Source organism: Colossoma macropomum, unplaced genomic scaffold (assembly GCF_904425465.1).
Source record: "Colossoma macropomum unplaced genomic scaffold, Colossoma_macropomum, whole genome shotgun sequence".
In the NCBI taxonomy this organism is placed as follows: domain Eukaryota; kingdom Metazoa; phylum Chordata; class Actinopteri; order Characiformes; family Serrasalmidae; genus Colossoma; species Colossoma macropomum.
In genome coordinates, this window is record NW_023494805.1 from 23,946,792 (window position 1) to 23,974,447 (window position 27,656).

General features: G+C 40.9%; 1 protein-coding gene across 1 annotated transcript in view; it reads left to right on the top strand.

The window, feature by feature from the left end:
• The window catches only part of pcdh7b (protocadherin 7b), a 154,640-nt gene extending 127,336 nt beyond the window's left edge, over positions 1 to 27,304 (top strand). Inside the window, exon 3 of the mRNA XM_036596433.1 lies at positions 26,341 to 27,304. Coding sequence (XP_036452326.1) covers positions 26,341 to 26,765 — 425 coding nt within the window. The 3' untranslated portion in view covers positions 26,766 to 27,304. The remainder of the gene's footprint in view (positions 1 to 26,340) is intronic.
• Positions 27,305 to 27,656: the final 352 nt, after the last annotated feature.

The following is a 27,656-nucleotide window of genomic DNA, read 5'->3' on the forward strand; positions in this document are numbered from 1 at the left end:
TGTAAAGAAATGAATAATGTCATGCAAAATCAAGATTTCCAATGGTGGAAATCATCTTTTGAATAAAAAACAGGCAAAAATGAGAAACAACACAGGCAATTTGTTGTTGTATAGGAGTTGATTTGAATATAACGCATCACATAGCGATTGAATTTCAATCCGACAAATTTGATAACCAAGTGTAAATGCATATGGTTAAAATCTTTCATGTTACAATCCAGATTTAAGTCACATGAAAAGGCCAGGCAAAAGGTATCAACAGTGTTTATATATCTATTGCGAACTGACAGCTTAGTTGAAAGCATTCAGTTTCACTCCAGGACATTAAATATAACACTTCATAAAATAGTCTATTCCACTAAGCTTGGCCTATTTATTCATGTAAAAAAGGTAATAAATGAACCTCTCTCTTATTTACAAACACGCTGCCAAACAGTATTGACCAAAAATGTCCGGCTGTTAATTTCAGTGCTTCACCACTATACATAAGAATGTAACACTTCTAATCAGTATTATTGTATCCAGAAACAGCAGAGGCATAATTCTGATCGGAGGAGCTGAATCCAGTCTGTGATGCTGCAGAGAACATGCATTTCGAAACCCCTCAAACACAAGAGTTCTAAAAGAATCAGAATGTTTGAGATTGCATTACTTGTTTCACCCATCACTACATTTAGTGCAGGGGAATGGGGTACTGGGGAATGCAAGGCAATGTCATGCAGGAATACAGCATTTTCCAAGCTAAACTTTATCTACCACATCTGAAACGCACAGTCAATCACCACAGACAGCTGTCATACATAGCACAAGGGAAGGAGCCATCTGCGGAAGCTGCAGTTTGAAAATTTTCAAAATGTCCATCATACCAAGAAAGAAGCCACTGTAAATTAGGAACAACAAAAAAGACTTTGAGAACGCCAATTGGAAGCAATTCAATGACATGAAGTGTCACACAGTAATTTGTCATTGAAGTCTAATGTAAAACATTACAGTTCAGTTTTAGTTCATACTACTCAACAATAATCCAGGCAGTAGATAGTGAAGAGCATGTAAGTATGAGTGTAGTATAAGAACATAGTGCTTAATGCTCAAATTGAGTCACAAGGACTCTCTAGTGCAGACAAGAATGTAACATATTTTAATTGATTATCATAGTTCACACCTGGGACAGGCTCTGATTGGCCCTTGCATGCTCCGTCATCTTTGACCCTTCTTCCTGCTTTTTAACCAATGAGGGTCGATATGATGGCTTGATGAATGTCAGGTGTCATGATCATGTGCTCTCCCCCTGTTATGAAAATCAATAAAAACAATAACTCTGCTGCTTTCATGATCTCGCTGTACATCCCTTCTTTCCACTCGGCATCATTGAGCTTTTTCTATAACAGTGCCATTACTTGAAGAGCAACGGATGGAGAGCGGCTGAAAGAAAGGAGGAGGAGGAGAAAGGGCAGGGACAAGAAAGAGAAATGCAATTTCACCACCTGACTCCAGCTAGCCATAAAAGGAAACTGTTTACAGATGAAAGTCATTTCATTTCATTTGCTCCCCATGAAAAACAGAAAATGACTGGTGCTTCCCCCAGAAAAGAGATGTGCTGCTGTGTGGATGAAGCAGAAATGCTTTCACCCTTTGGTTCTTTGTGCTCCAACAGAGTATAAACAGTGTTAATATAGCACTGTGATCCAAGGATGCTGGTCTTTAGAATAGAGAGTAAAACTGACCACCAGTGCACCACCCAAAAATGAGCCTGAGAATGTTGCCCATTCTACCTAATGAAAAACTGTAGCACATTTTGTTTAGAGTTGCTGCATAATGCTGAGTTTCCAGTTTAAAATACACTGTGTTGCTGTAGTGAAAGTAGAAAGCTGAAAGAAACAACTTTTATACTATGTTAACATTAGCTTACACCATACTAACAGCTATACAACAACAAAACTACACCTGATCTACATTAAAATTGAGATCTTTCACATGCACAAATATCATATGAAATGAATATAGCACTTTAAATATAGGCAGTTCGAAAAAATAGATATATTTTTTACTTAGATTATATAGAATTATTACCAACATTCCACAAAACTTGTCCAACCTGGCAAGAATGCATTTGTGGGTGGAGCATTAATAGATCAATTTTAATCTGTTACTGCCTCCCAAAATTGCCTTTGTTGACTTACATTTGTGGACATTAAGAAGACAACATGAGAGATATTTTAAGACCTGTCCTTAGATGCCCTAGTCCAGATCATTGTTTTTCCTGTTTCCATAAAAAAGATCAATGGCCTGGTGTTTTGTGGCTTGATTCCACATTCCTTAATGTGTATATAGCAGACATTGGACAAATAATCTTTCTTTTTTCCTCTGTAGCCTTTGTTCAATTGTGAAACCAACATTTGTTCCAATATGCTGCATGTCAGGCAGCCCTCTCTCCTGGGCGGCAAAGCTTGCTCACTCCGCGGCATAAACAGCTCATTTCCTGGGCGGAGAGGTTGCTGGGATATTTGTAGCCATTGATTGGGGCCTGGGTGTAATACCCATGGTGCATCTGTTTAAATTAGGAGGCGGTTGCAAAGCTCAGTAAGAAAGCAGGCTTTGTAAGAGGAGGTTTCAAGGACAGCACAACACGTTTTCCATCTAATCAGCACAATATGGATTGGAAAGAGAGAAGATGAAAAGAAATTCAACTTTTTCTCCACTCTTTTGTTAAAGAAATGAGGGCTTGTATTAGCAATGCAGATGTATATGTACATGTATAGGTGTATGTAGTAGAAACTAGCTACATTGCTACATGCTGAGCCGATTTAATTGAATATTGAAATTCCCAGTGCCCTTTTCCTGAAGTTTCATTTTCAATTCCTCATTATAATTAGTAGAGAGAAGTTGACCTCTATGTTGCAAAACCATTCTATATTCTTTCTATGCTCTCAATTTGGTCAACCGAATTTAATTGTAGTTAAGGAACATTTCAGACTTTGCCAATTTCAATGCATCAGTGATTGCATTCCTCCCACTGCCATTACCATTAGCACTGCAAAATGGCATGCCTATGACTAACGTCAACCCCCCCTCCAGGACTACTGGCCATTAAATGTGCTATTACCACCCCCCATGTAGATCGTTATTATTCCGGTCAGATTTAAGGACTAATCCCTTTCTCAGGCTGTAATACAATTAAGCCACACTGCAACTGAAAGCCAATTTACCACCATACAGATCAATTTTGCCCACCCCCTCAACACACACACACCTCCCGAATTCCTAGCAAGCGTCTGTGTATATGCATATGCAAGTCTGTGGGCATGTACGTGGTTCGTTGGTGTAGGTGGAGGTTCATATGAAAGTGGGAATCTCTATTAATCTTTAATGTTCAAGCCATTCGAGGGTAGATGCTAACCAAATTTGTAAGCTCACACCAGCCTCATTTGATAATGCAGCGCCACAAACTGAATTTTCCCCAACTCCCATTGCTGTTGCTGGCTCTTGCTATTACTTAGAATGCAGACGCAAATGCTGACAAAAAGCCAGGCTTAATTTCATTGATTGAAGGTTAAAAAAGTGCTTGTCTCTCAAAGCAGCGCGAGCGTGCACACGTGTATGTGCGTGTGTGGCGAGAGATGTTTGATGGACGGCCGCAGTTCGGCCCTGGAGGGTGAGGCGACAAGGATTTATCCATGTTGTGTCTGCCGCGGGTGTGTGAAGCGGGTGCTAATGTGGCATATTTATGGGGGCGACTCTTTTCCATTAACCTCCGCAGGGGCAGCCACAGGCCTGAAAGGGCCCACATCCCTCAGTAAACATGGGATCAGGAGAAAACAGTTCACCAACACTCTCACTGGCGATGTTTACTGTGAATAGTCAGGGTTACTACTTTAACTCTTAACTTCATTTATATAGTGCCTTGTATTTTAAAAGCGTCAGATGGCAGCTTTACAAAATGTAAACAAATCAACAGACATCAATGGGTGCAGTTAAAGGAAGTGAGAATATTTTGTCACTGTCATAGCCTTGTGGCGTGTGCCAGTTTCCCTTTATATTTATTGAGAAATGGATTAATAGAAATGGCCCAAAATGACTTTAGTTCATAAAATACAAGAACATGTATTTTTTTCTTCTAGAAAGTTACTATTTTGGAAGTTTTTTTTTTTTGTTTTTTTTTACGTCAGAGACTGTCTGAAAAAATCTCCAAAATGGCAGCTTTACAAGAGACGGCAATACTATTCTTTACTTTCAGTGTAAGCTAATGTAAACAGATTACATTCCAAGCATTTCTATTAGTCCATTCATCATGAAATTATAACACAATGTAAAGGGCAACTGCAGTGCTCAAATTATATAGAAAAGAAATAAAAAAAATGAAGATACTTTTTTGGGGGGACTTAAAAGATCAAAATCATCATAAAAACAGATAAACTAAAATAAACAAAGGACAATTAAGATAACTGTACCATGTTGTGGATTCTATTTTTTTCTTTTTGTTCTAGGACACTGGATTTGAAACAGAAAGCTTCTTTCTTCTTTCTTTCTCCTGCTAACATCAATGCTATCACCCACAAGTGATAAGGCCCAGTATATTTTTAATGAACTAATCATTCTCATGAAGGCAAACCTAACTCTGTAAATTGAAGATTGTCACAAGGAAGAATATTTTTTATAATAGAGAATTTAAGCATATATGAAAATCACAGGTGCCTCAGCTATGGTGCCGCATCTAATTTTAGCTCTCTGCTATCTGCAAACCTGTGCACGGCGATGAGAAAACCTCAGCAAACGTTTCTCCAACCGCCATGCAATGCTGACAGAACATTTCCCGGGTGCTCTCTCTTTGATAAGTACCTACGCGCACCTGCCACATCTGTGGCGCAAAGCCGTCAATAAATCTCTGGCTAATGCGTGCAGGAAATCTCTGGCTTTTCCAATATTAATGCCGGCTAGGTGGGCTTTGCTGTTCGCTGCTGCGTTTCCAGGCACCAGAAGTGGAAAAGACTTTCTCAGCTAATGGTACAGTGCTCGGAGGCTAACAAGCTCGAGTAGAGCCTTTTCATCTTTTCCGCTGCTGGTGCTCTTCAGTGGGGCCCATTACTAGATAAGCAGCTGACTGCATGGCCATAGGCAAAATCTCATACTGCATATTATTGAAAATAGGATTTGAGTGTACATGATTATACTTGATTAGAAAACTGTATGCATTTTTTCCCTCCCCAAAAGTGAGTACGCTTAAAACTGCATACTTAGTTTCAATTTGATGTGATTTGATGTTGATATAATGTAGTAAAACACTTTACTACAGTGCAATTATCGCACTGTAGATGTTAAATTCCACAGCGCAGCTTAAATCTTGTATTTTGATATTCGTCATACACCACATGTCTTTCTTGAAGTCCATATGCAGGTATGTGTGGACGACATGCTGTTAGTAATCGCTAGGCAGTATGAGATTTCGCCCATGGCCCATGATTTGAAGTGAGAGCAAATAATTGTGGCCCTCCCGAGCAAGATGGATGCTTGCAAGCAAGCAATTACGACTGTCCATCTTACTGCAAGTGACCACTAAGCGGGACCACACGCAGCTTGAAAAACGTGCTGTCTGTTCCCAATATTTCAAATGCAGTGTTACTTGTATAGTCAGGCAGATACTGTATTTGCTATTGGAACACTGGGGAAAAAACACTGGAATAAATTTCAATTGAACTCTTTCTATTCAGGCTGCAAAGAAATGAAATCCTTTTCTGGGTCATGCTTCCCTCTCTCTTTCTCCCTCTCTCTCTCACTCTGACACACATACACAGACTCATACACGTACACAGACACATTCTCTCTCGTTGTCCTCTCACATTTTTCATCTAGTCAGCAGTTGTGATGTTGAGAATGCTTTCTATTTCTACACCACTCGAAAAAATTGTTATAATGAGCCAGCGCGAGCGTCTTCCCCCATTAATATTTGATAGGCCTTGAAAGATCACATGCATTGCATGTGTGTGTTTGTGAAAGATAACATTAGGAATCGCTAAAAAAAAAAAAGTAGCACACAAACACACTCTTCCCTAAGCCCCGAGATCACGTCAAACACCAGATCAGTTGGACTCACTCCAGCCGCTGTCATTCCACTCCGCTGAGACAGCCGAATGATTCATCGGAGGCAAGCTACGGAGTCACTTTTCATCATCCCTTTAATAATGCTAATGCAGCCGCATCGCGCGCCCCTTTAACGCACGCGTCCCACAATACCAGCTCCTCGCGCCGCACAATGGATTAGCCTTAGCCCCCGAGGGATCTGAATACATTTAGCGAGAAGCTGCATTCGCCCCCCTCCATTCCCCTTTCTTATGCGCAGGCGAGATGAAATGAAGATGCTGAAGTGGTGAAATGAAATTAAGTGGTAATTTAGAGGAGATGTAAAAGAAAGTATTGTGATGTATTAATTTTTTTTTCTAAGGCTCGCCGCTGTGGCGTCTTTGTCTTCGCGCTAAGGTTATTAGCATTCCTGTGAGCCTCGTCTGCTTGTTAGTCTCTCCTCATTGCTAATGCAGCGCTGGTATTAAGTTAAAATGCCTCTCCCTAGTTAATGGGTTTTAGGGTCTTAAGTGTGGAAGATTGTGCCCACCGCAATGGCGGTGTCCTTCTAGCCCATTAAAAGCCTGTTTCACGTTATTCTAAACCAGCCTTGATGTAGCTAGCAGGTGACAGGGAGGTGTATAGGCTACATGATTATGTTGGGAAAACAAGTGAAAGCTAACATGCTAACAGAAGAATGAACAGAAGGCTAGTAGAAACAGTTTTTTGTTTTTTTTTCAAGTGCATTCACAGTCTACTGGCAGAACTAGGCCCACTCTCGCCAGCAGCAAGGGTCATGTTTAGACACTAGCTTGGACTTTAGCTTCTGGTCAAGCGTGAGGGGAGTTTAGCGTGTTTTGAAGGGGTGACCAAGATAGGCCTGTCCCAAATCCACACTCTGTCATGGCCTGGAGGGTTTATACACTAGCAGCTCGGCCTGGGTTGTAAATGTCAGCGAGCGCGGCGGACCAGGAGACAGAGCTAGCCAAGTATGAACGCCACACGCGGCACAATGCCCTGCTGTGCTAGCTGCTAGCCAAGTCGTAGCGCATGTGTACTTTACTACCTAATAGTTCTGGCTGGCAAACCACACCAACAAGAACACAGGAAAACACAGAGACATCAAGTCAAATCAGGCCACAGCATATGAACTGTGAGAGGGAGATTTAGCCCTGAGCAAATTAGCATATGAGCTACTGTAGCTGCACATTTGCCTTTTTGCTTTTCCTGGGGAGCTTCATTCTCCGCCTGTGTTCTTCCCTTTCCCCTGCGGACCCTGCCAAGTAGGCAATATTACAGAGGTATGAGTCTTATTAAATTCCTTCACACATTACCACCCTCTCTATCGCTCTTTCTGTGCTGCTCACTCACTATGCAAGGAATGTAGGGGGACATATACACCCTATTATATTTTCAAAAGGTGCTCCTACTGTATTGAAATCTATCGCTTGATATAATGCCAGAGTGCGAGTCATTTTACAGATGCCATTTCATTCTGTTTCCTTCGTCTTAAAAGACAAGGCCTTCTTATTGATAGGAAATAAAGCAATGCTGAAGATATGGAAACATAATAGCTACATTTTTGATTCGTATAGCATTCAATCATAGGTTGCACAACTTCTTTTGTACTCAGGAAAGAGAAATATCGCACATTGTTGTAGAATGCTCAAGCTGCCTTTCTCTATAATGATTTTTCAAATATACAAGAGAGGCTGTCACACTAGATTACCAAAATAACTTTTTAGTCGTTAGCCATTTTGTGTCCTCGACAGAATAGTCTCAGTACCAGTAAAGGCCTTACACCAGTAGCCACCAATCGTGGTCCCAGATCTATCTTCCTGCAGAGTCTAGTTCCAACCACATGATCTACCGCCATGCAGAGTTTACCTCCAACCCTAATGTAACACAGGTAATGAAGGCCTTTCGAGTCAGGTGTGTTGGATCTTAATTCTTCAGGACGGAATGTCTTCAGGACCAGGACTGGGCAACCATGCCATAGAAGAACTACTGTTTGTTTTCCTAAAGAACTTTTTCAATGGGTGGTTCTTGAAGAAACTCAATTGAAAGGTTCTTCGGGGAGCCAAGAGTGATTCTTCTCTGGCATTGCCCCAAAGACACTTTCTGGCGTCTTTATTTTTAAAAGCTAATGTACATATGTAATGTTGCATTATTGTCTGTTATAGCAAGCCATGTCAAGTTGTGTTGATTCCACCATTGTGAAACTACTATCCAGGGCACACAGATGCAGGAGCAGCAGCTTCTCAGTCCCCATACTATTGAATTCCAGTCACTTTTTGCTTCCTGGAATGCCCTGCGCCTAGCATGCCTTTAGAGCGCTATACTCTTGTGGATTCATCAAGCCCTTTTTGCTGTTATTTATTATGCTGACGTGACAGGCGGTGCGGTGGGAGGGGACAGATTTACATATGACCTTGCTTTATACAATGGTGTGAGTGGGAACTTGCGGATAGTTTTATTGCCGAGAGATGATCGACTTTGTTGACTTTTCCGCTCTGCTAGAGATTTAAAGAAGTATGATGGGAGAGATCAGAAAGCTTAAATCAACTGCAGGTTTGTGTGTTTATGTGTGCGTGTGTGTTTGTAAGCGAGACGGTGTGAGGAAGAAGGATAGAATGAAAGATAGCATATCTGGAGTAGGATCCTGCTGTTAAGTTCTCCCTGGTGATTTCTCATCCTGTGGATATGTTGAACCCAAGTCAAAGATGAACCTCCTTAACCCTTCATGCGATTTTCTTTGAGCTTGGCATTTCCTACAGAACCCTGTCTGTCAGCATAGCAGCGCGCTATCTGACTGTAGTAGAGACAGCACGAAAGATGGGCCTTTATTCATCCTGCTTTATCATCCTTTACAGTGTACGAAACTCAGTGCAGTCGAGACTGCCTGATGGCATGAAAGTTTGATGCGGAAAATATCCTGTAGGTGTTGAATCTTTAATGAAATGGCAGCAGACAGAATTATCAGTGCCCCTCCCCACTCTTCATGCCAAGTTCACAGTCATTAAGCCCCCACTCTTCATGCCAAGTTCACAGTCATTAAGCCCCCCCCCCCAGCTAAGGAAGACATTTTCACCCTAACATATCTTCCTATTTTCTTGATGTTCTTTTATGTCTCTCTCTCTCTTTCTCTCTTGTCTTCAGACTCTTAGTGTAACTATGAACCAAACTCTGCAGCAACTACCCTTTTATCCCTTGGAAGTCTCAGTTATTGCCAGCGATAACAAAAGTAGGAACTAATTTGGTATTAATTACTTCTCACTTGTAGCTTTTCGAAAGGTCTGTGCAGGAGATATTTTATTATGACTTGAATTTGATAAAGCTATTTCTGCCCATACAGTCTTGTTTTGTGGAAAAATACCATTATTATGGTATTTTTTAATATTAAAAGGGGAAAAGCCAGAAGACTCAAACATGAAACAGAAAGTAAATTGAATAAAGACATAGTTATGTTATAACATGTAGTACATCCTATATTATTACTCAGTATTCTCCCCAATTTAGTCTTGTCAGATTCCACCTACTAGCTAGGTCTACCTCTACCCCACAATGCTACCAAGTTGGGAAGGTGAAGGCAAGCATGTGTTTTCTCTGAAACATGTGCTACTAACGCTACATCATTAGAGGGCTCAGCATGCTTGGAGGAAAACGATAACTACCATTTCTGTTTACGTCAGCTAATAGACCCCCACATTGGCTAGCATTGCGCTGAGTGATGGGGGAGATAACGAAGACTATCCTACCCACCCAAAGAAAGTGAGGCCAATTAAGCTGTCTCAGACTCCCATCTATGGATGTGGCATCATCTCCCAACAATTGAGCCAGCGCTTAGACAATTGTGCCACTTGGGAGTCCCAAAAGTATTAACCACTATGGCTTATACAAAGATATGACGTATTGCAGCAAACCCTACTATTTACATGTCTACACTCTGTAGAATGAGCTTGGTGGAGCTTTCTAATTGCAAACTCAGACTGCATAAAATCCCATACATAGTAATGTAACACATTTTTGCCTTCTCATTTAGAATATCATTTTAGGTCCTCTTGGTATTCACACTTGTTCTTCATGTTGGCTCCCAGACTGCCCACTGCTGATTGATATTTAGAGACGTTTGAGGGACCCAAACTGTTTGAACTGCGCCGTTCATGACAAACTCATCAGCCTCCTCGATCAATGAAGATAAATATTTTCCACAAGCCATCAGATTTAGAAACAGCCCCGCACTCTCAATAAGGGGAGGGTCAAAATCAATCTATATAGAGAGAGAGAGAGAGAGAGAGAGAGAGAGAGAGAAAGTAAGAGACTTTCAAACACATTAGATAACCAGTCCCATTTCAAGGCTCTTTATAAAGGGTCCTGGCAGCTAGTGTGCACATAGCTGTGCACCATTGGCCATTAAAGCTTGTGATATAGATTGAAGTACAGATATACTGTAGCTGTAAATACAGAGTGGTAATGCACTGTTTGCATTGGGAGGACACCTTTTTGTCTAGACACTTTAGAAGGAGTTAACAAAAGAGGGGGGATCCTTTCTTTCAGATTTCTTCTACCACCATCGTAGGCGAGGGACGAGAGCCCCACAGTTAAATCCCTCTTCCTTTCTCTCTCCTTCCTTTTCTCTCTTGTTTATTTTTGGGTGGGAGAGAGACGGATTTAATTGAATCACTTTGTCAAGAGGAATCAGAGTCAAACAGGGGAAAGAGACATGGTGCGGTGCTTTGATCGCGCCAGAAACGCCGGCGTAAACCCCCATGTGAAAGTGCATTTAATAAAGCATGCTCTTCTTTCTGATGAGACGGGGCGAGAAACGACAAAACTCGGCGCCCGCCTGACTCCGTTTAATAATGCACTCTGCCTTTTCCAAGCCCACTGTTAGCTTAGCTAGCATTAAACGCTATCCTGCCTCAGAGCAGAGGATGTTCCGGTTAGAGGCCCTGCTTGCACTCCTTCCCTGGCCGGCTCTAGAGTTTGTCAAATAGAAAAAAAAAGAGAGAGAGAGAGAGAAAAGAACTTCAGTAGAAAAAGAAAAAAAAAATGAGTTACTTTCAAACAGCAGCACGCAGCTATGAAAGATGAGCTTTAATGGGTCCATAGAGATGCATGCATCAACACGGAGGGTAGGGTGTATATGTGTGTGGGCGGATGTAAGATTCGAAGGTTTCGCCTGTTAGCAAGAACGACTCTGACTTTGAATTTGAGTGCTACACGCAAAACCTCTTAGCAAGGTGTAAAAATGACAGAAACGCTGGGTGACACACATACACACATTTGCATCCACACAATATGAAAATGCCAACATTATAAACGCTACATGCTCTTATAACCCCGCACCTGCATACACAGTAGTGATGCAAGTGCTTGCTCTAGGCTTGTTTATATGCACACAAACACAGTGGTGGACAGTATTAAAGTGCTTCATTCATTACTAAAACACTTCATTACTGTACTTAGGTGCTCTTTTTGAGCATCTGCACCTTATCATTTCAATTTCTCAGATTTTTAATCTGATTTTACTACATTTGAAAGTAAAATATCCTTTTTTAACTTAAACTCTCCTACTCCTCCTCTCCTCCTCTCCTCCTCCTGCTTTCTACAAGAATGTATTGTTACTTGTTCCTTTGACGTTGGAGAAAACAGATATTTTGTAAAAAACTAAACCACTCCCCTAAATACCAATGATAGATTAACTGTAACTAAACCTGGGCATCTCTGACAAGTTTTCAGAATTGGTGACAATATACTGATATGGGGAAGGGGGTGGCATTTTAAACCGGATTAAAACTGTGGACCAGGTTAGCTAGCTGCTATATAATGAGATTTCTTTTTTTCTGACAGTTATCTGTGAGTTTAGCCTCTAGCCTTTTTCTTTAGCACTTATAGGCTGCTGAGAAACCACAATGTTATATATATATATATATATTATATATATATATATATATATATATATATATATATCCCTCTAATGCACCCTGGAGATCCTTTTGTCTATGCTTTTCTAATAAATTTGACTGTCTTTAAACTTGTTTTTCATGTCTGCAGCCATACAGTAGACAAAAGAAATTGTTCATCTAAATAATATAATATAATGACTACAATGGCTAGAATAACTCACAGTAGTTTTACTTGATGCTTAAGCACATTTAAAAGTGAATACTTTTGCTTTTTAAAGGGGAGTTCCATTTATTTTATTGGCTCGGTGTGAAATGGTTCACTGTAGTGAAACTTAGTGACTGGTGTTTCATTACAGTGTTGGTGATAGGAACCAGGAGTTGCAGTGCCTACCATGCAAATATTTATTATCCAAGACTACCAGTGAACCTACCTGTGTCTCCTGAGTTATTATGTATAAAGTTGATAATGGCAAAATAGTGTTAAATCTGAAAAAAAAATCTGAAAAAATAGAATTTCTTTGGGGACTGTTTTGCCTTTCATGTACCCCTCCATCATAAATGGGGAACAAAAAATACATTTTAAGCCGAAACCTTATCTCAGAAACAATGTTTCAGACACCAGGCAGTGTATTTTTTTAACCATTTTATGTAATAATTATGTATGAGAAGTTATAGAGGCATCACACGCTTCAGACGTCTGGTTCCTAACACCACCACTGTGAACAATTCTGGCTTGGTAAGTTCCTCTAGAATGGAGCATTTAAATTTAAACCACTCTGAATGACTTTTTACATCTTAACAATTTAATTGTTTAGACGTTTTGAACAAGCAGTGAAATTGTCCTTCAGCTCAGGGAGAAATAGAAACGACTTCCACATTTACTTGAGAAATATGTTACAAAAGGTGAAAGTACTTTCACTCAAAAGTACAGGAGTTACTTTGTCCACCACTATACACACTCCCACAAACAAAACTGCATTATCACACACATATTTGGGCCTTCCACACACACGCACCGCTGGCACACAGTGAAGCGGGTGGCCTCAGTGTTTTGTGTCACTCCCTCCCCTGCTGTGCCTCAGGTGAAGTAAAGAGGCTATTGATCGTTTAGTTCCAGCCCAGGAGAGCGCTGCAATGACAATGCACCGTGAAGCCAGCCTTGATTTAGCGCTAGCTGCCGCTGCTGGGGGAGGGAGAGGCACACAGTGCCACGTGCCCAATCATTTCTGATAACACAGCACAACCTGTAAACGCCCTGTGCAGAGCTAGACAGCAATGCAGAGACTCATCCGAGACTCATTTTTAACGAACCTGGTCCGACTGCCTGCCGAACGGATGCATTCCGAGCAGAGTTTCATATCTAATACTTTAGATTCAGCTCAGGGCTCGAGTCAACACTGAAATAGGTTTTGTGGTTGGGAATTTAGAGCGAGGATACGGTGTAGTTTTCATACTGCCTTGTATTTGTCTGGGGCTGCACAGCCCATATTTATCATGCACAAAGTAATCCAATTAGGAGTCTTTTAAGTCAAAGCTGAAGAGAATGCGCGCGTCATGAGAAAGCAAAATGGCTGTCCCGAAAGCATAGCGACCGCAGGCGTACCGACTGCAGAGAAGTCACACTTTGACATCAGGAGACATTCCACATGAATGAATTCAATTCTTTAATCGAAGGCTGTGTACCATTTGTATTAAATTAAACTATCTCTGTATCACTTTAAAGCTAAATTGGTAAATACCTTTTATGTGGCATCTCTTTGGTTCTATCTAATTAAAATGTGTCCACCCTTAGCACAAAGAAAGCACAGATTAAAACCAGAAAAGTTGTTTTTTTTTTCATCTCCCAAACTCAATCACGAGCTTTAATTGGGCCTGGGGAGTGCTTTCATAATTATCTGTTCCCATGCTTGCACATCTAGCACCTGAGCAAAAGAAAAAAAAATAGCCAAAAATAATGTGAAGTTTTCTTCTGTTGCCTGGGGTGTTACATGTTTGCCCTCAATTTGGCCCTTGTACTTAATCTTACTGTTGAAAGTTGCGTAAAATATTCCTCGCAGACTGGCTATTCAAGCCGAACATTTTGTATATCATAGCCCAATTTACCCAGCCTTAATGAGGGTCCAATCCCCCAGCAGAAGTCTGGCGGAGCTGAGAACTAACTCACTCGAAAAGTTCACCCGACTTTGATGAGGTGCAAGACGGAGGAGCGCGAGCGAGCTCGATCGAGCCTCGCGGCTTAATCCTCAGGAAATATGAACCGGACTAATTTTCGCAAGGTTTTAGCTCAATTTCAGTGGGCCCTCCAGGGCCAGCACACTCCAGTGTTTGTCAGGGATCTTGAGCAGCCCGCGAGACCCTCTCTCCCTCCGGTTAACTTAATTAGCCTCTCACGCCCCTCGGCATGCTGGGAATTAAACACGGTGACTCATCGAGTGCTCTTCGTCATGCAGGGTTTTTAGCATACGTGCAGCGGACAGCAGCAGCCGAAGTAGCTAAGAGGTGATGGTTTCAACGACCATCTTGTAGGACACAGGGTGATGTCATGACCTAAAGCAAGTGAGAGAAGACAGAGGAAACATTAATGGTGTCTGTTACTCATCAAGGCAATGACTAAACAACATTTTGTGCTTTTTTTTTTCAAAAAAGTGGTTTTCATGGAAAACCACTTTTTAAAAATGTACCTCACTATTTTGAAATTTTAAGCTATATTTGAACATAGTTGAAGCTCCAAAACATATCGTTAACTTCATGTGTCCACATATGAAAACAGAGCTGGAATCTCCATATGGGGTTTTGTTTTTGTGATGTCATAAAACGCAACACATTTACATCTATCTGCCCATGCAGCTCAGTTTATCTCTGCCGATTCATGTTGAAGTTACAAGGAGTGTTTCAGCCCAAACTGCTTTTCAAATGAGCCACAATACAGAACAGCCTATCAGAATAGAGGTCATTTACATATATCAATCTTGCATGATCATTTTCCCATCTCTAATCTATCAAAGGCACACTACTAAATACAGCCTGTTTAATAATAAGAGATAAAGGAGATTTGGAAATGATCATGTAAAAAGGAATAACAGCTATGTTTGGTATATAAACCCATACAAATGTCATAAGTGGACATCAGGGAGAAAAATAAAATACAAGAAAAATGTAAGATATGAGCCCTTTAATGTTAATTGCCATAATGTGGTATCAATACTCTAGTAATGAATGCATCCCACCATAAATCCATTATTTATTATTCTAGCACAGTATTCGAACTGAGTTAGAATTACAGTGCAGTTTGAGCACAAGCACTTTGTTTCAAACAGTTCTTTTGAATTATTTACTTCTTGCATACGATGTGAACAGACCCTGCATCTGTGTCGAATCCCAGTGAAAGCGACAGTTAGATTTTTTTTCCTCAGATTTCAGCGAATCAGCCGAACTTCATTGTAGGATTCAAACAATCTGGTGCCTCTCTTTTCCTCATATATGTTTATATAGAGATAGAGTTATTCAGGCCTTTCTTTCTTCCCTCCTCATTTCCAGTCCCTCAGTGGTAAGTGGAGCAAAGCACAAACCGGCAGGTTTGCGGGATTTAATTGAAATTGTATTTTGACAAATACGCATTTAATGGTGTAAAATAGGCTATTGTGTGTGTGCGTCTGGGAGCGTGCGATAAGGCGACCAGCTCTGAGCCAATGAGACGCAGTCTAAAGACCGACAGTGAGGGGAAAATAAATAAATAAATAAGCAAATACACACTCACGCGCGTGCACGAGCACACACAACACACATATTGGAGAGTTTTAACCCCTGTCTGTGTCTCGTAGTCTCTGCTTTCCTCAGCAGAGTCGATTCCTAGCTGAAGCCCTACCATTTTCTTAAACACATTGCCTGTTTCACTATGTCTGTCTATTGAATGCCTCATACTCTTCTCACCCATCTTTTTTTGCTATGTAATCTGTGAAATATAAGTGTTAGCACCTGCTATGAATAATTTCTTTTCTTCTTTTCGGATGAATGTGGGGCGGGGGAGGCATTAGCTGTTCTATCTCACTGTGAGCTCTGCATTTTATGTTTTTTAAATGTCATGTGCCTTTCTGTTCGATCTCTGCCGGTTTCGCTGATTTGGTGGCATCATGGTGGCATGGCTTCAATTTTAACAGTGTATTGCACTACCAGGAGCTAGCTTGTGCTAATGTATGTAGATCAGTGTGGGGTTTGTGCTATGTGTATGGCTTTAGGAGTGAGGAAAAAGGGTTAGTACTGTATTTATGCAACCTTCAGCTTATAATTGGCTGCTGCTGATGAGAGAGAGAAAGAGAGAGAGAGAGGAAAACCGAAGAAAGCAGGGAAAAAAAAAAAAGAAAAGAAAAAGAGACGGAAAGGGAGGGGGTGCGTGTTGCATTAGGTAATTGGCAGCCACATCATCACCGGAATGAAATTATGCTAGTTAATCTCTCCTCAATTAATCACAGTTGGAGTGGTCTAACCATACGCTAATTATTTCCCCAAGTACTGTTCACCATCATAAAGGACCATCTCTCTACCTATTCAGCAGCCTGAAGGATCCGCAGAAGCATTTCATTGAATAGATTCCATTTAGGGACGGCTGTTGATATTTGTTTTACATAAACAGTTACGGTTAGCATACATTTGTATTAGCATATCTTAATTATCTATTAGAGGCTTTATCGAATTGAGTATTAGTCATCAAGCGGAAAACATTTTTAATACATTTTATGGAATTGGCCCAAAGCTCTCAGAAGTGCATTTCCAAAACGCATGGCAACACAAAATAGAAGGCCACTCCGGAGGAAAAGAACGGAAATGAAAAGGGAAAGAGAGAAAGATACACACGCGTCCATCTCGTGCTCGCTGTACCGAATCAGACATGGCTCTTGTCCCTGTGTTGTGTTGCGCTGCGTTTTGTTGTGTTGGGTTGTTTTATGCTGTTGCCCTGGCTCACTGATGCGACGCCACTGAAAGCATATGCAGCTGGATGCTGAACTTACTGAAGCAAACCAGGTCAAAGCTGGCCTCTGCCATCTTGGAATTCTACCAGCAGTCTCCTTCCCATTCATCAGCATAGCTCCAGCGAGACGCTAGAGCTACTTTACTCAGCTAAAAACACCCACGGGCTGATGGATGTGTCACTTTCGCAAATAGGATATGAGTGATATTGTTGCCGTTGTATTTCGTTGTATTGCTGAAATGGTAACTTTATAGAAGGAAAAGGAAGCTAAGATTAATGCATGTTAACATATACTACCACTACTATATATGCAGAAGTTTGGAATCACTGTTTTCCATTCCAAAATGAACCAAATATGATAAATATATGATAAAAAAGGAATTAAAAAAAGGATATGAAACGATTATACTGTGATGCTACCACACTACAACTTCACAGGTTTCAGCTAATTAGTAGGAAGCTGTTCAGAAATGTTAGATGTGTTCAGAATGGTGAACAGAGATGATTCCATAATGAGTGAGACAGTTGTAAAACATTGAGAAAGAATCTCTACTAAAACTAACATCCAGAACGTCTTGTTTTTGAAAGTGCTGATCAATTCCCATGCAGATAATATATCAAAGAATTACAATAAATAGATAATTATTGTATATTATTTAGCATTTAATAACTTCTTGATTAAATATTGAATGAAACATCTTGAAATACCCTCTGATGTCCAGCCTTTAGAATTTCAATCCACACTGTTTAATCTTAAAATCTCAGGTTTATTACATACTAAGGCTTATTATTCATTAATTACAGGGACTTCAATCAAACCAGCTGAGATATTCTTAGGTTATAGAAGTGTGTAATAAAACTTTGGATCCACTGGTGGGCCCTGCCCATTTAAGAGGTGTCCCCTTATCACATGATGCTACTAAGCTAGGTTTCTCAAAGATTTGTGAAGTCAAGACCTGCCTCTTTTTGAACTGTTGCTAATGCAACATCACTGGACAGGTGTGGCCAAGGAATCTAACTCACAGTCTAACTATGATATGGTCAATGCTTAGAAAGCTGTGCAACTCAGGAGCCAAAATAACAGCAATTGAAGGGTAATCCAAAATGCATTATACACCACCTTCAATCAATATATACATTGTTAGGAGTGGGCATTACACATACAAGAAATATCAGTGCCATATTATGATTTAAAAATAGAAAATAATATATAATACAAATGTGTTCCATTAAATATCAGATGTTATTTTTTACAAAAAAATACATTTTTACAAATACATTTCGCAATTATTGTTATTATTAACATCACATGTGATTCCAAACTTTTGAACACTAATATGAGATTTTATGTAATTCTGAACCATATCTATTGATTAATTCTTCATACCATGTTGCTGGAGTTTCCAAGTGATTTTGATATAATATTAATAATGTACACGCATTTAGCAAATTGTTAACACTGTGAGGTTTAGCACTGCTAATTTATCACTATGGAATTCAGCTAGCACTTCTCACCTTCCCCACGAGTTATGATGTGTGTGTATTTGTGTGTGAGAGTTCGTCTGAGAGAGCATGTGTGGGTAGGGGACTTTGATTATGGCTGTCTCTCTTTAGCATGCCGCTAGGCTTCTAGACTTAGCTGAGGATGAAGAGCCAGAGACTAGCAGATCATTCAGCCAGTAATGAGTTCACCAACTGGGCCCAGTACAAGCCAATCAAACAGACCCCTCATAGAAAAGACAAGAGCAATTCTTTCTCTCCCTCTCCCTCTCTCTCTCTCTCTCTCTCTCTCTCTCTCTTTCTCTCTCTCCCACTCTCTCCCTCTCTCCTCGAATCAAACGACCTTGTCTGAAGGCTAGGTTAAAAGATCCAGTAAATATCACCCCCTCGCACTTACAGTAATCCTTCTGACACAGCATGTAGCCTACATTAAGCTCATGCTTTCTCCTCACGATTTCTTCTTCTCAGCATTCTTGAGAATTGTTTGAGGCTTAATGTTCGTAGCTATATAACATGGCTATAAAAGAATAGTGTGCACAGTGTTTTCCTGGTAGTGTGAGAAGAACAACAAGCCGTTCTTTTCGGGTGGAAATAAATGAGAAACATGTGAAGTGTCCCAAGACTAGGTGAGTTAATGAACTGTTAAAGAAAGACGTTTTTAGCCTGGTAAGAGGAAGAGTGTGATGTGCATTAGTATTTTAGTTGAGAAAGAAAGGCAGAGAGGGAGACAGAATGAAGGAGAGTGAGAGCTAAAAGATTTGATGCTGCAAGAGTCAAACAATCTTCTCATTGTGGAAGTGGAATGCGAGGAACATGTGAAACTGTTGGTCTTTCAATGGCAATTAAAGAAGGGTGTCTGTGCTAATTTTATTAGCTTTTTTTTTAGAGTGATGTAGTGATATTGTGGGTGTGGGTGTTTTTTCTTTTCTACATTTTTGAGAAAAAAAGTCCTGACTAGAGGAAACAAGGTCAACCTACAATATCAGGACCAACAAAATGGTCCTCAAGATGGTCCAGATTTATAAAAAAAAATAGAAAATTGTAATTATAAGACATTAATTATAATATTGTGATTATAATTGGGACTAGATCGACCCAAATTAGCATTACAGAGGAATAAGCATTTATTTCTGTAGGGTTAAAAATGTAGTTAACTGATGTTAAAGTTATTTTAGCACAGTAACCCAGCTTTGCCCGAACATTCTGCTCTTCTACAGCACAATGAATACAAAATCTCTGAAATACGAAATATCTGTCCAAAGATGATAATTATAATAATGAAAGCATTCCAATAATTAATCAGTTAACCTACTTCTTTTGTGTACTGAATAATGATTAATCACATTGGTCTTATTTGCTTTCATTTAAAACAGTTCATTTTAAAGTAGCCATATGAGTCGACAAAATAAGAGCCTTCTGTAAGTTGTCTCCTGACATTGTATAAAAATAAGCCTGTGTGTGTGTGTGTGTGTGTGTGTGCGTGCGCTTGTCCTTGGTGTGGCCATAATGTTCATCATCTACCTGCTAGACTTTTCTTAACCTTCTCACTCTCTGTCATAACCCCAACACACACACATTCACAGACTGGACAGAGGGGTCAAAATTCACTCCTCTCTGTCTCTCAGGCCTGTACTGTGATGTGGGTTGGTTTTCAGCTAGAAAGTACAAAGCCAAAAAAAAGTACAAAAAAAGTTCAGCTGCTCTTAACAGGAAAGGGCTGATCATACACACAGCATGATTTTTTTAAACTTTCAGCAGGACAACAGGCACACACACACACACAGACACACACACACACACACACACACAACCCAACGTTACGAATCTGGCTGTCAATCACTGCGGGTCTCTGGCCCACATACAGCCTCTAGTGCTCTGTCACCAGCCTCACAACAGCAGGGAACCAACTGCGCCAAAGAATCCACTTTTGTCCGTATGTAATTAACTCACAGAATAGCTCCGAGCCATCTCTTCCGCTGCCCCCCATCCCTTATCCCTCGTTCTCAATCCCTCCGTCGGGGAGAAGTGGATGCCTCTTTTGAGTGTATTCAAAGGGCCTGGCTGTGGAAAATGGCACGCATTATGCACTGAGCCCCCGTTGGCAGAAAAGCTCACTATGTGGAGTGACAGTTAGCGCGCCGCGGAGCCGCTAGCATTTCCGGCCTTTCCGCGACCCAGCTCCACGCACCCTGCCCCGGGGTGCTGGCCCAAGCACAGCCCTGTTGTTCAAGGCCTCCGAAGCTTGACTGCTGCGAGCTTTAGTCTTAAAAGTGGCTGGGGGTCAGATTTAGGGTCAGTGGGATTTGGAAACCCCAAAGAGAAGAGAAAGTGCCAGGCTCTGTGGGGGGATTTGGAAGCTTTAAATGTGTGTGTTGCTCAATGGAATGACCTTTTACTGTAATTCTGTATGTGTGTATATCTGTGTGTGGAACAATGCTCTTGAATGAAGAGAGCTCTTGACTATGTTCTTAAAAATAAAGGTTCCTGAAGAGCCCTTTTTGGCACCTATATTTTTAAGAGTGTGTTTAAGCTTACTACAGTATATGTACAGTGTCAATCAGACACTCTGACTCTGGGCCCTACCGGCCCTACTCCGCGTATGCTACATTAGAAAAAAAGGAAGCATTTACAGTGAGAGCCAAGCTACTACTGATTGAATTATACTCAGTGCATGTTTGAGCAGATCTAATACACATAGACTATATTGGATTAGTTCAGGTTTATGGAACTTATTTGATTGATGTTTTAAATACTCTGTGTTATGCATATAATGGAATGGAAGAGAGACATAGATTGTGAAAATCACAATTACATGCTCCACCATAGCCCTCGACTGACCCGCGTCTAAAATAAAACAACGTTCTGTACCATCCCCAATTACATTATCAGGGGAAAAAACCTCACAAGTGGGCTCGCAGGCCCACTTAAGAAACACAAACTTTAAATGGTGGAATCCAATTAGGGCCAGGTTAAATATAGATATGGGCACAATGATAGGACACAACAGTCAGCTCTCCTTTAGGGCTGTCACAATTACTTAATTAAAAACATTAAAAATTGATTATTGATTAAATATTATTTTCTCAGTGAGTCGACAGTGATTAGCTGGCAATTTGCATGTTAAATTATTCTTCTTTCTCCTACAGCAGCAGATTATACAAACATATGCATTTTTGCCACATACTGTATCTATTTGTTTATTTCTTCATTTTCTTTTGAAAGACCTCTTAAAGAGAATCGAGTATTTTTGATTCTATGAAAACTTTTACATGGTCACTATTGTTCATTTAAGTCTATTTTCATTGTTCAGTCTATTTCTTAAAGCTTCGATTACTCGACTGATGAACAGTCAACAGGATCATAGATTACTAATTCTCGATTACTAATATAATCGATAGTGACAGCCCCACTGTCATTTACTAAACGCACTGCAGCGCCATGATAAGAATCTCTCATGTGTCACTGCTTGATCGTGCAAGCCTGGCTTTGCTTTCCATTGGCTTGAATATGTAGAAAAAGGCCAGATGGTTTTGTTGCGGTGACTAGACTGCTCATTTGAATGGAAAACGAAATGAATATGTTGTCCTCGTCTGCCTTTGATCAGCGAAACTGAATGACTTTTCTTAGCCGAGATTAAACCAATGGCGCTGTTATGAATCATACTCCCTCGGAGACCTTCAAGTGGCATTTGGATGCACAGTCATCTGAGGTTTTACACCACAGTGACTGACTGAGAGGCTCCAGTAGTGTGCAGCAGCAGCAAGCAGTGGACAAGCAGCGCTAATAAACTCACACTCACCCACACGCCGCTTCTTTGTTTGCTCTCACTGGGAGGAAGCAGTTGTCAGTGCACGCGTTGTGAATGCTAGATGAAAGGAGAAAACGGAAGACCTGGGGGGGTGCATAAAGGAAGAGAGAGGATCACAGCGGGGAGGCCGAGGTGGTCAGATGGAATGATTGAGGTGATACGGTCATCAGCTGGACCCTGACACTTTAACCAGCGGCCAGCGGTCTGGTCAGATCTGGGTCCCCCAGGAGAGAGCTCACAAAGCATTCTGGGTAGAGGCTGAGAACAGCAACAAGGCCCTGATGGCTTAATTGTGGGAGAGAAGCATGATGTGTGAGTGTGTGTGTTGGCGAGAAAGAGAGAGAGACGAGAGAAAGAGAGAGAGAGATGAGGTGGGAAAGGTATAGCACAGACAGACCCTCGTTCTGATGATCATTATACACCAGGCAGTAAAGTGTCAAGCAGGAGAAGTAAAAGTGAAATCTTATTTCTCTTACTCCTACTACTGCAGAGAATACTGGGCTGAAAACAAAATTGCACTGGCTCAATGATGTATCAGTGAACCTGCTATTATACTATTATACAATTACAGTATGTTTATATTTTGTTGAAACGTAAGGATGATTTATACTTCTGCAAATATGCAAGTAACGTATCTGGGTCACGACACAGACTCAAAAATACCACACCAGAGCTAGCACAAAATAAAAATGGAGCAATTTGACAACTGGCTGACAGAAGAGTAGTCTCACAAGGCCAGAGGTGATCTTCTGATCTAATGAGAATACATGTCTGGTTGCAGCTTGTTTGGTGCTGGATTGTGGCAAAATTCTGCTAACAAGGGTAAACCATATCTAAAATACACCTTAAATTCCTTTAGTCCATGCTACAGTTGATAACACAAGCATCATTATCATTAGCTAACGGAACAGTTTTTCCCTTGCAAAAGATGCTGCATGTAATGTGTTCTCCACACATGCATCACACATTTATATGCTTAATTGGAGTGTTCTGGGGAACGTTTTCAGCTATGCTAACTAATATGACATTCATGGGCTAAAGACAGGCTTTCTGACCATCAGACAATGTTGAGGAGTGTACCATCAGCACATTGATTGACCTCTGCATTCACAAGGCATTGGATTGGTTTAGAAATGTCATGCTCAGCTTGTTCCAATCCTAATAAGTCTATATTTGCACCCGCCTGTAGCCCTGTATTTCTTATGGTTGACATAAAACATTCTCCAGATCACATGTGGCCCCCACAAGAAATACAATTGAATCCATCTTCAAAATACTACATAAATAGTTCCGTGAATGTTCATTCTTGGATAGAGATAAGAAAAATGTGAGATTTTCCTGTTCATTCTGGTTCAATATATGGCCCACTTTTGCACATGCTTATGTTACGTGCAGGTGTGTTGGCAAACACCTATGATAGCTGCATATATTCGTAGGTATGCAGGTGCAGAAGTATAATTAAGCCTTTAGTCTTAGGCCACAGTCACAACAACATTTTAGTATGTGTTAAAAATGCATCTCTTGCCATTGATTTCAATGAAAACAATGAGCACTGACCACAGACACCATCGCATTTTAATGAGTGAAAATTACACCCAATTGTCCATTAAAAAAGTTCACCAGAAGTGGAACTTTTGATGAAACATACTTTGATATAACCATGTGTCAATATAAAGTCATGTCAATACTGGCCAAGATGGAGGAGAAACTGATTGCTGTTGTGAAGCCAACCAGCAGTTTTTGCCTGCAAGTATATTCATTGGAAAGAGTTTTCTCCCATGCTGGCCAATCTTGTACATAAAACATCATTCTCAACCTTCAAACATACTTACAAACATTTTTTTTAATGACTGATACCAAAATGTCATTGCATACATGGTGCTTACCCGGTAATTGTCCTTGTGAACATGTTAATTACCTGGTAATTACCTGGTCAGTTGAATCCAGTGTGTATGAGCAGCAAAGTCACAAACAATGGAAGACTCAGACCCTTCAAGACCATGTATGAGTGCCCTTGCTGTACGGGTTAGAGTTGCAGTCAGTCCAAGCCTGTGCATACTCATTAGTGTGATTAGAACTGTTGAGGTAGCGTAGCATGACTGAGCACGCATCAGAGCGTGACTGAGCTTAGCGATCATACAGCCACACCTCTCCCCTAAGCTACCATCCAGACTCGCTTTTCTTAATGTGAACCCAGCATGAACACTACTGTCTCTAGCCTTTACTGACCCACAGTGGAGCTAGACTTTATGGCAGCTAAAGCTAACCCTAACTCAACTCAGCCCATCACAAATCACAGGCTAATGGGATCTCACATGGGAGCATGTTAGCAACAAACTAGCAACAACCACTGAGGGCTTTAGAGGGGCCTGATGCTTTGCCAGGTAGGCCCTGAGGTCAGATGAACATGTTGTGGGGTACTGGAGGTTAATGTAAGGGGGGATCTGGACTGGGATCTGTAAGAGATAGAGGGGGAAAGTGGAGAAGGTGCTAAAGGGTTCATCTCTTAGGAGCTAACTAGCTCTGCTGTTGTTCTGGATAATGCGCTAAATGTTAAGAATTTGCGCCCATACGCAATACAAAGGCACATTTCATTTATTTTACTGAATAGAGGCCTTGCTACATGTGATACTTGCTTTGTGATAGCAGTTAGCAAACAGATTTGACTGGATAAATTCTAGGTAGAAGCTTATTTTAGTGGCTTATTTTCCTTCTTTTGCCTTTTTGTCTGTGCTTTTCTTCCTTTTTTTTCAAAATACATCTTTTTGATGCACACGACATGTAGCACATGTTTCAGCACTTGTCAGAAATTAGCTTTGCTAAACATATTTGCCAGTTCTGCTTTTCTGTAAAGATACAAAACACTGTGCAGAAACCAAACAGTGATTCTATCTTATTCTTTCTTCACAGGAGAAAAAGAACAATAAAAGTAAGCCATGGTTAAAACTAATTTTCCTCTTCAGCTAAAGGCAGCATGCTTTTTTTTAGATTTGCACTCACCCTCTCTTGCTTGTGTCATACCCCACATTTGGTCATTAACCGACCATCTCTAACATTAAAGCTTTGGCACTTTGGCACTAAAGATTACTAGGACAATGAGAGACAGTGAGAGAAAGCTTTTGTGTGCGCTTCCATTCAGTTTCCTGTCCAAATCAGACTGTAGCTTGGTCCATCCTTTCGTTCTCATCACTTTGTTCGGTTAAGGAGAAGTCACTTCTATTCAACATTTTCTATCTGTTTTTGCAAGATTTCTGAGAGTAAGACAAAAAAGATGATTCTCCACATCTTTTGGGAGTGTTCAGCTGAACAACATTTGGAGTAAAATAAAAGCTTTTATCCTGGATGTAATTTTCTGTATTTTGGAATATATTTCTGAAAAATATCAGAATTATACCCCGATTTTAGGAGACGCTCCGTTGCTAGGTAAAGATGGCTCTCTTCTGTTGTGTAATGATAATAGAGCTTCTTCAGAATGTACTGAGTACAGGGAGGTGATTAAATAAGGCTATTTTTACATTTATATCTACTCTCTGGGACTTAAATGGTGCAAGTTATTGCTTTTGTAGAGTCAGCTCATTAATCCAAAAAACACACACACATACGTACACATGCATTCATTTGATCACTCAATAAAGCATAGCAGCTAAACACACACCCCTTAGTGGAAGCTTTACACCATTAGTTTTGGAGGGAGAAATCACAGAATAGATGATTTGCCCCCACGTGTTTTGAAGCATGGTGTTTCTTTTTAAGAGAGCTCACATCACTTTTTTTATTTTCTGGTTCTTTCAACTTTGAGTGTTGATGTTTGTGTGTCATTCTATGTTATGTGGTATGTGTTAACCATGAAGCTCAAAACATCTCAAAAAGTGATTGATAAGGTGATTGGAGATGCTAAAGTATGCCAGTCAGATTTCATTTTCAACCAAATGATCAAAAGTGTAGCATGGTAAACCCAAATTTTTGTAAGCTTCATGAGGTGCATACCACACATTGTTAGTCTCTATAAGAATGTCTTGAATTCTTCAGCTGCTGAAGTTGAAATAGCTCAGCTAACAGTTACCCTCTCTTGCTTTCTCTCTCTCTCTGTATGATTGGTATAGACTCTCGGCCCCTGCCTGACGTAGCTATGACGGGTAAGTGCACGCGGGAGTGTGATGAGTACGGCCACTCCGACGCCTGCTGGATGCCGGTCCGCACCTCGCCCGAACGCAGGCCCAAGGCCACCCCTCCCAAACTCTCCACCTTCATGACCTCGCCTGGGGGCAGCGTCGCCGAGCAGCCCGGCAGCCAGGAGACGCTGGCCGTCGCCAACGGAGACCCCTCACACCTGCTAGGCGACCGCAACCGCAACCTCCTCAACAAGAAGATGGCCTCCTCCTCCTCGTCCTACGACGCCTTCAGCTCGGCCGGCTTCTCCTCCGTGGAAGAAACGTCCCGCCCCACTGAAGAAATCCCTCTAGCGCCAACGGGCGAATACAAGCCCACGCAGTGTGGGACGCTCACCAGGCGGGAAGTTTACCTGTAAAAAATACAAAAAAGCGTCCCACATCAGAGTACAGATTCAATCCGACATCTCCAGAGACACTGTTGGCAAACCAAACCCTGGTGTGAAAGCGACGTAAACGTCTCTCTCACTGCTAGCTTGCGTTTTAAAAATAAGCAGGACTCTTAATCTGTAAGTAATAAAAAGACTTTAAAAAGCATGGTAAAAGGTCTTGCAGATGCGAGAGGACGAGATTGAGGAGGAGGAGGTAGAGAGAATGAGAGAGATAGAGAGACGGAGGTGGAGAGAGGGGGATGCTGGTGGATGAGTGCTGTGTTACTTTGCTGCTAGCGTTTCGGGCCCTCTGACTTTTTTCCAAAGTGCTGCCTGGTTCTGTAGACTTCATCATAAACAACGTGCATGCATAATCTAGCCACTTAAAGGACTCAGACTATTCTCTTTTTCTCATTTTTTTTTTTTTTTGGTTCCTACTTTTTCTAACTGATACTAAGTGGATGGAAGCAGGCAAGACTGGTGCTGTTATACATATATCTATTTTTTGTTGTTCTTTTTTCAGTAGGGGATCAGGATCGTAGAAAGTTTTATGCTTCATATCCGTATGCAATCTGTCCAAGGACTGGACTACTTACATTGAACAAACTCATCGCATTCACCAAGAGACCAAAAAAAACAAAACCCCTACAAAAAAAAAACTAAAGGAAAAAAAAGAGAAAAAGGCCAATCATGGACAACAATCAACGCATGAGATTAGCAGTGATGGCATGGACAGTTAAAGCAGGACCAGATACCTGGATCAGTTTGTTATGTGCTAGAACATTTCCAGTGACTGTAAGGGGGTCTGTAGATATGTCTTTTTATGTCCAAATGGCGCAATTGGCAGCATACGAGCTGTAAATGGCGAACTTACACTGA